The sequence below is a fragment of the Apteryx rowi genome, unplaced genomic scaffold (genome assembly GCF_003343035.1).
Source record: "Apteryx rowi isolate R43461 unplaced genomic scaffold, aptRow1 scaffold_106, whole genome shotgun sequence".
Taxonomy (NCBI): domain Eukaryota; kingdom Metazoa; phylum Chordata; class Aves; order Apterygiformes; family Apterygidae; genus Apteryx; species Apteryx rowi.
This window is the reverse complement of record NW_020447264.1, coordinates 1226926-1238971: the sequence shown is the minus strand read 5'-3', so window position 1 is coordinate 1238971 and position 12046 is coordinate 1226926. Positions and strand designations below refer to the sequence as shown.

Here is a 12046-nt window from a genome sequence, read left to right as displayed (position 1 = left end):
TGAGTGGAGGAGGACAGGAAGGATTTTTCCTTTTTCATACCTGAACAGCATTTGAAAAGAGATTTTGCAGTTGTTTGGAGAGCTGCTAGGGGAAGGTACAGGCTGTCCTTCCAGTCTCAAAGAGAGTCTTTAAAAGTAGCAGAGATCTACAGGACCAGCCACTGCTCACATCCTTGTGTTAGACTGAACGCCTGAATAGTGAGTGTCCTAGCGAGTACTCCGGGGACTGGACCTCTAAAGCTTGACAAATTGCCTCCTAAAGCTTGAAGTAAACAATTGAGGTTGTGTTACTGGTAGCTGGGAATTCATAACCTTCCCCATGAGAGAGCTTGTAAGAAGAGTTGTCTTAGAGCAATGCCAGGACACAGCAAATTCCCTATGGATATCCCTGTAGTCTCTTTAGCCTGCTGATGTTTCTCAGTGCTTAGAGGGGACAGAGGTCACTGTCTTACTCTGTGTCATTGAGTCAGGGCTTCTGTCACTCACAGGTATCTCAGCAGCTGTTACATTAATCTGTGAATTAATCCTGGTGAGACAGCCCTGAATCCCAGCTGTAGACTTTGTCATAGGAGTATGTTGACTATTGCACTGGGGCTGTTTAATTTTGCACACAACTGTGGCGAGAGCTGTTGCCAGCTACCTAGCAGAGCTGTACTGTGTGGGGTAAGCAAGAAGGTCTTGGTGGAAGACAGCTTTTTGCAAGACCAAGACCAAAAGGCCTCCATCTCACGTCAGGGCCATGGGAGATCCAGAAAAGGATCAGACGTTGTAAAGAGGTCTTTGGTGTTGAATGAAGAGCTGCTGTCGAGCTGTTTGGAGATGATAGTCTAGAACTGCCGAGCATTGTTAAGCAACTCACTTCCCTTCCAGTGGTAGCTCCATTTAAGAGATCTATAAAGAGAACCCTTTGCAAGTACTGGGGAATCTTTTATTAAAATGCAAATATTTCCATGCCTTGTAGGGATGAGGTTAAAAGCATCTACACTATACTAATATAATATGATATACTAATATATCGCTGGAGTTTGCTGTCGCTTCCTCTTTTCAGATATCACTTCACACTTTCTCTTTCCCTGCTGTCAGCCACCACCTCTGACAGCTTTGTAAGGAAATGCTTCGATTAAGCTCTGTAATACGGAGGTCAGGCAGTCAGAAAGGATGAAGGCCAGTGCTTGGTGATGTGTGAATTTCCCTTCGGAAAGCCTGACGCTCCAAGGGGGAGAGGGGCTGCCGGGGATCTAACGGGAACGAAAGCCCTTGTCATTCTGAATCCTCAYTGCTAATTGAGTACAGGACGCAAAGCTGTCAGCTCCATCATTCAAAGATATTCCTCGTTCTGTGCTGCAGCAGTGAGTGGTTAAACAGATCGCTGCACTCCCCTCACTCTCAGAGTTGTTCTTCAATTCAACTTGTCATTTTGCTCAGTGGTTGAAAGAGACCCTGGGAAAACTGGTCTCAAAATGAGGGTTGAGTGTAGGACTAAAAAGTTTGGGGAAGGATTGGAATTTGAGAACTTATCTTATTCCCCCTGCTCTTTCCTTGCATTCAGGGAGACTCTCAATCGTTGCAGCCCTCCAAAGCATCATTCTTATTCCCTTCCTCCCCCAACTGCTTATTTGTTTTATTATTACAGTTGCTCAAATAGTTTCTGATGGAGCAACTTGCTATCAAAAGGAAATCAGAACAGATTAAATTAACACGTTACAGCTTTAATTTAGAAATAAACAAGATGAAGGCCATGGAGAAAAACAGAATGTCCTGTTTTCAATTTTCAGTTTCAGATACTTTTTTTTCTCCCCAAATGTTCTGTATTTTAGGGTGAAAAATAACATTTTTTACAAGTCAGAATTGATACAAAAGCATTTGAGGCTGATCAACAAAACTGAAATGTTTCCAAGAAGGTTTTGTTTCCTGGGAGACTCTGAAAGGCAGTACTTGGTTTCAGAAGGAAAACATATTGCTGAGAGTACAGGCGCATAAATGAATTACTGCAGGGTTAGCAGGGTTAAGGACTTTGAGAAGGTCCTCGTTCCATTGTGGTTGCCTACTCTTACCCTGTGGTAAATACATGGTAGTTTACTGTTGAAACAGGATTACTCCATCTCACATTTTCTGCAGGGTACTGCGATGTCAAAGCATGTGCACTGGAACTTTCTGTGGAGTTGCCAACATGGTGTGAATTCACATCCTCACTTGCCCTGAAGTATCTAATTTATGGGCCCATGCTCTGAGCTGCTGAATTCTTCRTGAAATGGAAATTTCAAGTCCAGCACTGCTGTAACTCTTCATGGTTGTCCTTATGGTCAAACCTAAAAATCCCAGTTGACTATTCAGACAGCCCCTGGTACTTAGCTCTAAGGATGGGTGCTGGGTGACGTTTCCCCTACCTTTCTCTGCTTGTTTTTTTTTTTACACCAGGCTTGTCTGTATAGAGATGTTAGTGTGCAGTAAGTTTGCATGTGAATGGACAGTGCAGTAGGAACTCCAGGGAGACACCTGGAGGTTATTCATACCATTTACATGAGAAGTGGGATTCATCTCCCCTGTGATGTCTCCATCTGGGCTGGGTGGCCAGACTACTTGAATAGTGAAGATTTGGTCAAAGCAATCAACAGAGTTCAGGGTTTGATTCATCTCACTGAATGTAGATGCCTCGTCCTGGACTCCCTTGACTGGGTCTCCACTGACTAGAAATGTCACCTAGGGTGACTGGTTCAGTGAGAGGCACTGGTAGACACCAATGTTTAGTGAGAAGAGTCCCACCTCAGGCTGTGTAGGCACATATCTAAACTGTAATTCAAACTTTCAGAGTTAAGGAGGCAAAGTTTCTCACATAGTTAATGGAGAAAAGAGAAGACCTGTTCAGGTTGCATGTTGTGAAGGAGAAGCAATAAGCCGATTGCAGGAGAAATACCACACGCGTCACGTTCAGCTCATTCGTTAAGAACATCCGCTTTGTGAATTCCCACTTCGCTGTTGTGTTGCATTTCCCCACATCAGCAAGCCCATAGGGAGTAGCCAGAGACAGAGAGCAAAAATACACTTCAGTCCTGGACCTAAGGCCCGGGCAGGGTAACTGATTAGCAAGTGAACAAGGGAGAATTTCCACTGTTTTTGCTCTGAGTGAACAGGACAAGAGCACGGTCTTGCCTTCAAACTAACGTAACTATTTCCAGGACCTGGTCTGAAGCAGAGCATCGTCATGAATTTTGCATGTATTCATTCCCCTGTAAACAACCAAACACTGCTCTGCAGACACACCCCCAGGCAACTAAGTCTGTGTGTAATTTCTGGAGGAACAGGGAGCAAAATTTGCTTGCTGTAAGGTRTCAGACTCTTCTTTGCTGTGGGGTATCTCCTCCAGAGATGAACTCTACAAAAAGAAGAAACAAAACACGTGCCTGTTTGTCAGTGATGCTAGCCACTGGGTAACTTTCTTTTCCCTCTTCATTTTCCAGCTGCTGGCTGTCATTAGAGGGAGGTCTTCTCTACGCCTTCGTGGGACCTGCGGCTGCTGTTGTTTTGGTATTTGAGCTTGGCTGAAAGCATTTTTTTTCTTTTTATTGTATAGGACTTGCCTCGTTCGTTCAATCCAAGAATGTCCCTCTCTATTTCCATTCATTCTTTTAATAACCTTCCCCTTCAGGAGAAAAGAGCAAAGTGTTAGAAACCAGCAAGGTACTCCTTTGGGATGGGTTTGATTCTGAAATATAATATGCCTCAGCTCTCAGCCTTCTGCCTCTGTGCTCTCTGGAGTCCCCTAGACATCTAGTTAATGCTTTACCTTGTTTTTGCTCTATCTGGATGGAAATGCACGATGATGGTGGAAAACTCTGACATTAACTCCTTCAAAAACTGCTGTTCCTGGTTGATCTCAGACCAAGCTGTACCTCCACAGCCAGCATTTATTCCTGGTCTGTCCCAGATGGCGAGTGCATGTGAGAAGCTTTCTGTTTTGCAGGTGAAATGAAGCTCTTCAAATCAGTGCTGAAGGGGTCTTGTGTGGCTCTAAACAAATCACATTTACTTCTAGCTCAAAGAGACAGCACGGTTAAAGCGGACATTCCCAAACTCTGTCTCACCACTTCATGGACTGGGTGATGGGAGTCCATTCTCCTGTCCCCTCTGCCTTGGCTGCAACACAGCACCAAAGCCTGTCTCTACCAGTTATTACCTGAGTTGGAGGTGTCCCTGAAGTGATGACATACCTTTCATGAAGCTTCCCTGCTGTTGAAGCTTCACTGACCATGAGAAATCTTGACAGTCAGACAGGGTTCAAGGAATTTGAGAACTGCTGATCCTCTAGGAAATCCCTCCTTCAGCGATTTCAGACAAGTTTAACGCTGTGTTCTAGCCCCCATATGTAAGTGACAGCCTGCACTTACTTTCCAGCCCAGTGCTTTGCCCAGCGAAGGAGCGGTATGTCCTGTAAGGCCTGTAAGGCTCAGGTGCCCTGGAGAGTCTCACGTGGAGGGGGTTGTTGACACTTGAATTCTTTTTTTTTTTTTCTTTCCAGATCAGACTTTTGTTTCATGCAGTGCCTGGGGGGGATAACTGCCCTGCAGCAGTAGCAGATGTAGAAGAGAGTAACTACACTAACGCTCTTGCTACCTGTATTCTCACTGCTATCACAGCATATCAAGCTGTCTTGGTACCATCATTTCATCATGATGGCAAAGAGAGAAGCCAGCCCTTGCCCCTCCTCTGTAATAAAGCAAGCTTGTATCGGTTGGGGTCTTTCTTTAGCATAGGGCTACTGCACATGGTTGAGTCTTTGGGTAGTACTCAGTGAAGGGTAGGGATAAGCAGACATTCATGCCACCCAGTCATTAGGTCTTTGAAGTCACATGATAGTTGAATTTCTCTCAGTAATGTTGCTGATGGTGTCAGACTCTTTTTTTATAGCCAGAATAGTTGGCATCAGCATTACATGGCTTAGTGCATTCAGCTCAACCAGCTCTTCACCCCAATAGCATTGTAACTGATAGCTGTGGCTCAGTGGCTTGAATGTTCAATAGACAGCAGTGATTAGGAGGAAGTGAACTTTGGTAGTGCCCAAAGAAAGGGAAATCAGTCTCCCACCTCAAGCCATTTTGCTTTTGTTGGGCTGACAACAAAAAGGAAGTAATCTTTCAGCTTTTCTCAGTTCTTTAAAATATGATAAAGAAACATGAGCTTTCTTCCGTTTGGCTCTGTTTTTATTCAGCATCTAAGCTGAAAATGGTGATGTCCTTCCAGAGAGATCAACACTTTCAAATGGTGGTTCATCCAGCTGATCTTAGGAAGGAGCGAGTCATCTCTGGAGGTCTCTTCACTGCCTAGAGAGAGCCAACGTATCTAGTTTAGACTGCCTGATTCATGGGTGGCTGAAGTGAGAAGAGAATGATGCCCAAGAGATGGTAGGAGGAGGTGTATACTCTGAGGAGCTTGGAGAAGGGGAGAAAGAAGCAGCTTTGAACACGTTTTTATAAATGGAAACCCGGGAAACAGATAAGCTCAGTAAATTGCCCAAGTTCACACAGTGACTGCAGCAGAGCCAGGAGTTGAACACATGATTCTCAAGCATGCACTGTCCACAGGGTCAGTTCTGTGCACGTTTTATCCTGATTTCAGCTTGACTGTGACAGTGATGGAGAGACAGCCCATCTGGCTCAACATGAGGACAGTGAGGCTCTTGCAGGGCTGTACTGAGTGAATGCTAAAGTACTGAAGTGACTTTACACAGAGCTGGCTTGGTTCCAGCCAGGCTTACTACCTCTGCCTTAACCCTGGCAGTCTAGGCTTGTACTGACTCCTCCCAAGCCATTCAAGCATCCCTGTACTGCAGTTCTCCTGTGAACATGCTTTTTCCATTTCCTGAAGTAACCTTCTCCTTTCATGCCCTCCCTCATTGTTCTCAGCATCAGAGAAAGGTCCTTGGTTGGAGGAGTATCTTTGCTCAAACTGATATTCTTAAGATAGTTCCCCTGCAACTCTACCAGCATCCGCAGCTTGCACTCACTCCAGTGACACTGAATGACTGCACAGATCTGACCTTTAGCCTTAAAAATCCTGCCAAACTGCAGTGCTGAGTTGTTGCAAGCAGTTTTATTCGCCTAACTCTGGTGAAGCAGCCTGCTGATTTCTCGTTGAGCTGAGGCTGAAGGCAATGGGTTTCTGCAGGGAGAGGCATGGTTAAGTCAGGACAGAGTCGTCAGTCATAACGCACTAGTTATCTCAAGGGCTGGATCTCAGACTTGTGCCTTTACTTCTGGATGGCATCCCAGAGATAAGGAAGTAAAGCTACACTGCATGCTATTAAAAGTGTCTGTGTTTAGCTATGTTTAGAAGCATGTCCATGCTATATCCCTGTCCTCATTTGTAAAGAAACAGAGCCAGTATCACAGCAGGATACTGATCACGATAATCAATGCATTGGATGAAATAGCTTTTATTTATTGAAACAGTTGCAGAGCTGCAATTGATTGCATGGGCATTTTTGAAGATGAATAATTAGAAATGATTGCCAAGAACTTATTAGCTTCTAGTCCCTGCTAAAATGTCCTTGACTGGCTAAGTGCAAAAAAGGACCAGACAGAGTTCCTCTGGTCCTCTCTCTGTCACAGATATTCAATATACTCAAGAAGAATTTAAGTGATAAACAGTCCTGAGACAGTGAAGTAGCAAGGGAAAGAAGCTTGGGGGTGCGAATTTTCTTGCTCTCTTGGGGTGAAAAATAAGAAAGATTCAAAACAATCTACCACAGCTTCTTGCTGCTCATTGCCATGACAGCAGAGGCCAAGTTGTATTTGTACCAAACTGATGTGCGTGTTTGTAACTGCTAGCTAGGAACTGCAACAAGCCCTTCCTCAAGCCCTTCTGTCCTCCTTACACTTCATCCTGGAAGGGGCTTGGAGGACCTCGCCATTCATCATCTCCCCTCCTGTAAATGAACAAGGAGACAGCCTGTTGTGCCAGGCCTCGGGAGTGATCCAACCTACCACACTTCAGCCCCATCTTTGCTACTGTCTTGCTGCACCTTAAAGAAAGGTATCCCTTGCACTCACCAGCCTCCCAGCATGGTGAAGAAGAGTCAATGAATTCAAGCACACTCTCTCTCCAAGCACACAGCCAGTGTTGGTTTCCTGCTGATCCTCGGCTGTATTACTGTGACCGACTTGCCAGCGTTGTTTCTATAAAACAATAACATGATATGCTCTAGAACTGAATTTGCAGCTGTGGAAAGTGGTCCAGTGACCCAGCAGCTGATGCAAAAGAAAATAACTGCTATTTGGGAAGTCTTCCATTTCTTCCCAGCTAGTGGACTCTCCATCAGTGAGTTGAGTCGTGTCCTGCTGAAACCAGCAGGGCAAATTCAGAAAGGCTTCTCAGTCTTGCAGAGGATATAGCCAGTTAGATGGAGGCTTAGTGTGAGCAGACATCTCCCTGCCCTGGAAATGTGTGTTATGCTAGTTCTCTCTTAGGAATACCTTTAAGGGTCTATTAAACTCACTAAGGCTCTCAGCCAACATGTAATGTTGTGCATCTCTGAATTTGGCCTTACACATTTCCTTGCAAGCCCCACATGCAGAACAACATCTAGTACCTCATTCTACCAACACCAGGTGTTTCATTGACAACAAAACCAGGAGAGTGTCACTTTTTTCCACCATCGGTGCTGTGCCCCTGTGAATGGAGTGATGCTCTTGTATCGCAAGTGTGTTCATGTTTACAGCTTGCTGAGGCTTGGATGGGGTTTGTAAAACAGATGCAGCTGGTGACAGCGACCCAAAGGATGCATTCAAGAAAAAACAGTGAGGAGCTTAGCTTCTCTTTGTGAGACCTCAGCTCTGCACAGCCTGCATTTCCCTGTGAATATTTATACCTTATCGATACACATATCGGTGCTCTCACCATAACAAATCAGGCCAAAGGATTGTATTGCCCTGTCCACTAATTTCTTGAAAGTGGCTAGATGGCTGATCCCTGTCCTGTGCCATCCGCCATATCTCTCAAGACATCACAGCACAGCAGTTGATGTTTCTATTCGCTCTAACACCCCTCCGCCTCTGGTTTTGTGAGCAGTGATGGTTGTTCACTGGCCAGGAAAGATGGCAAGCAGACAGTACTGCACAGCCCCATCCTGTTACTGCTGCTGCTTCATCACTGCAGATCTCAAGAGGCACTTTAAAACTAGCTCTTGTTACCCCACTGCTCTCCCCCATATTGGCCACCTTCTGTTTGTGTTCCTGAAGATCATCCTGAAAAAATGTTCTTGAGCCTTGAGTTTGCCTTGCTAGAACTCAAGCATGCCTTGGGCAAAAGCAATCAGGCCTCAAAAGGTCCTGCAACAATCCGAGCAGTTTGCAGGCTCGTCCTGGCTCCCAGAGACCTCTCCAATCTGCTGTCAGCTGCATTCTGTTTTCCTGAACTCACTGACACGTGGTCAGGGGATGTGGGACAGGGTGGAAGGGGGATAGAAGGGTGGTGGCCTGCTGAGGTGTGGCCTTGCTTCTGGAGAAACCGAAGGGTGCAACTTGCCAAAATGTTTTGGTTTGTTTTTTTTCTTCTGTGCTACTGAGTTTGACCTAAACCACTTGAGAACAAAACTGTGTGTTGTTTCTCTTTCAACAGGTGAACATGGTTATTGGCATTCTGGTTTTTAACAAACTTGTATCCAAAGATGGAATAACAGATAAGAAACTGAAGGAACGGGCAGGGTATGCCATATCAATACATCTAAGTAAAGAATGAGAACGAACAAACAAAAAAGGTTGTGATCAATAACCAGGCAAGGAATCCAAAGAAAGATTGGAGACAAACTAAAAAGCGGATTTAAACTAAACAAAGCAAAACAAAACAAAACAAAAAAGGACCACTTGGTGTCATCTCTGTGTTCTGTTATTCAGTGCAGCAGAGACAAAAGCCCCAAGAAGCAGCACTGTGTTATTATGAAGAAGGGTTAGAAGTTCAGCTCTTTGTTAAAATGGCTTCAGCCCAGGCTGATACATCCTCATAAAGATTAGGGGGAGCGAAGTGACCCTTCACACCAACTCCTAGAGACAACAGCTGGATCAGAGAGGAACATGCCATTGCAGAGTGTGGCATGTGGCGTGGGCTGTGTGACAGGGAAGTCGCGTCTAAAGGCTGGCAGGTTGCTGAGAGGGACAACAAAGGTATGAAATGCCTTGCAGGAAAAGGTGTTTGAAGGTCTGAGAGTGAACAGATTAGTAGATGGATGGATGAGTAAAAAGAAAGACTGGTAGGTAGAGAAAGATATGTGTTCTGCTAGAAAAATTTCTGATGTTCTTTATCTTTTCTGCAACCACCACCCCAGCCACCACCCCCAAAGTCCCGGGTGTGTGAACTGTTTATCTTTGTAGTATAAATTGAAGAAAATATTCCACAGCCGTTATAAGTGTGATTTCACTGGGGGAGCCAGCAGGCAGGGCCTCAACTACCGCACAGAGCTATCTGTTGGCTTAGCACCAAACTCTGCTGACAAGGGCTATTTTGTCGCTAGCTCCAGCAGGATGAGCATTCCCTTCGTCTTTGTTTCTCTAAACGAGGCTGCAGCCTGCTCAGACTTTATCCCTGGGCTATGCCATGCTTCAAGCAAAGACAGAAATGGCACACTGACGCTTTAATTCAAATCAGAGCATGGAAAATGTACAGATCAGCCTGGCTGCTGATGCTAATACATTACATTCCACTGTCTTACCTGGGTTGCTGTTGCGGTCAGAGAAGCTAACTCCTTACCTGCTGTTAAGAAAGACTGCTTGTTTAGTTGATGGTGTTTGTCTTGCTTGGGTTGCTTGTCAGTTGATAGTGTTTGGTTTATCACTGCGAAAAATGATTGTACTTTTGAAGCAAAATGTTGTTTGCAAAGAGAGAACAAGGAGAGCAAGAAGTATTCTGGTGCCTCCATGTATGGCAACAAGCGCAGCCTAAAACTTTAAGAGGAAGAGCAGCCTGTTTTTGAAGAAAATGTGTCTGTGTAAGTGGAGGAAGCATAGATACCTGCTGTATTGTGTACTGCACTCCAGGGCTTCATAGAGAGGACAAGCAACTTAATCCACTGTGGTCCTGCAGGAGTCTTTGGCCCTAAGATGTCTCAGAGGGTTGTGGTAAAAAGTACAGTCAAGGTTAAATGTTCCTTTCGTTGCGCTGCTGAGTAGCTGTAGTGAAAGTAATTCTTCACAGAGTGACGGCAGCGTAACTGAGGGCAGAAGCTAGCTCCCACCTAGCGAGGGAAGAAAGGGAGGAACCTGCGGAGGCTCATGCTTTGAGCAGCAGTGCTGAGGTGTCCATGTGGTGTAGTTCCTCAGGGCAACAAAGTGAGGAGTCTCGGTAGGAACAGCCTTCCCAGCTCCACAGCCTACAGCCACACATTTTCACAAGACACTTTTTTATTTCTTGTTTTTTTTACTGAGAGTAAAGGCGTTGCTTTGCCGCAGATGCTGAAGCTTGGCCACTCACCGCAAGTGCTGGAGGATCCTTCTTTAGGGCTAGCGGGTTCAGGTGCCTTTACCCTGCAAGGCTGGTGTTAGAGCAGCCACAGCTTGTCCTTCTCTTACACCAAGACAAAACCAGAAGTCCGAGTGGTGCCATGGTAGTGATAAGAGGAGACTTGGGCTGGTTTCGATGAGCAGAGAAGTCTGTTGCTGCTGAGTTGGAAAGGCACATGAAGTGACCTTGGCACATTGCTTAACGCAGCTCCTAATGAGAGGGTGCTTTATTCTGGATGATGCCTTCTTTGCAAAGAGAGAACTCAAGAAAATAATACCCTAACCCCAGGCAGAGTCAGTAGCGAGATAATTATATTTGAAAGCAAACATTGAAATAAATCATTTATTGGATTAGCAAAGCAGTGAGCTACTGTCTCTCAGTCTCCCTCTTTCTCTCTCTAAGCTAAACTGCACACAGAATATCCTTATTTAATACATGTCAGCTGGTTATTGATCATATTCATAGTTATACTTTGAAAGCAAAACCTACAAAACAAAAAAAGATCCTTTTTCTGATGTTCTTTGTTTTTTCTTTCTTTTCTCTTTTTTCCCCCCTCTTTCGTGTCCGTGTGTGTGTGTGCAGTACTTTTAAGCCTTCTCTGTGCTTAAGTGATTTTGCCGATTTTGTTCTCCTTTCGAAGAGCACCCACCGAGAATGCTGAAATGCTTTTGAGAGCTCTGGTACCCCCCTCCCTTTAGCTAGCCGCTTCTGGCCTGGGCTTGGGAACCGTGTTGGAGGGTAGATCTGAAGATAATCGGAATGAGTAACTGCCTCGGAGATATTTGGATCTGAGGAGATGGTATAAAGAAACATTGTGTTTCCTTTAGCAGAGGCAAGAAGTATGGTTCAGTGTTGCAAAAACGAAAAGAAAAGAAAAAAAAAAAGAAGAGAAAAGAGCTGTTTAACACAAAGAGAAGCCCAGCACACATATTGCAGCGTAGATCGGTTGACACAAACRAATCAGTGCTAACCAACAGTTATGGCAAAATAATACCTGAATCACAGTAGGTCTTGCCCTATACTTAACAGGGAAAATAGCTATGATTATTGTGTCATATCTGTCAGAAAATGTTGACTTTCTAATGGCAATGACTTTATACATGTTCCACAAAACCAGGCCTTAGAAAGATGGGTATGGTTATACTGACAACTGGATCAACACACAAAACTGCCCTGAATCCTGTCTGGGAACAAATTGTGTACTAAAGCTAGGGAGAAAATCGTGCAACTGGCTTCCAGCAGATACTTGCTTGGAATTGTTAATCAGTTCCCCATGGCTAATCTGCCTCCTTTTGCGGTCAGCTGCACAGAGAGCATTCGAGCTTTATTGACGTGCGTGCTACTAAAAGCAAATGTTTTAATGTCGTATGCAGGAGCCTTTAAAATGAATTTTAAATTTATTCAGCCGGCATTTATTCCAGAAGCATTTGTGTGCTCACGCAGCCAGGGAACAAAAATGAAACTATAGGGTATATTCACCAAGGCTAATTTTAGCCTGCTGAGTTTAATCTCCCTGGGCTTCCTCTGTAGCCACTGGAGAGAGACAAGAGCCTAGTTT

General features: G+C 44.8%; 1 protein-coding gene across 1 annotated transcript in view; it reads left to right on the top strand.

Moving 5' to 3' along the window:
• The window catches only part of ADGRB1 (adhesion G protein-coupled receptor B1), a 206051-nt gene that overhangs the window by 159003 nt on the left and 35002 nt on the right, over positions 1-12046 (top strand). The window contains exons 23-24 of the mRNA XM_026069494.1: positions 3459-3525; positions 8614-8699. Of these exons, the coding sequence (XP_025925279.1) occupies positions 3459-3525; positions 8614-8699 (153 nt within the window). The remainder of the gene's footprint in view (positions 1-3458; positions 3526-8613; positions 8700-12046) is intronic.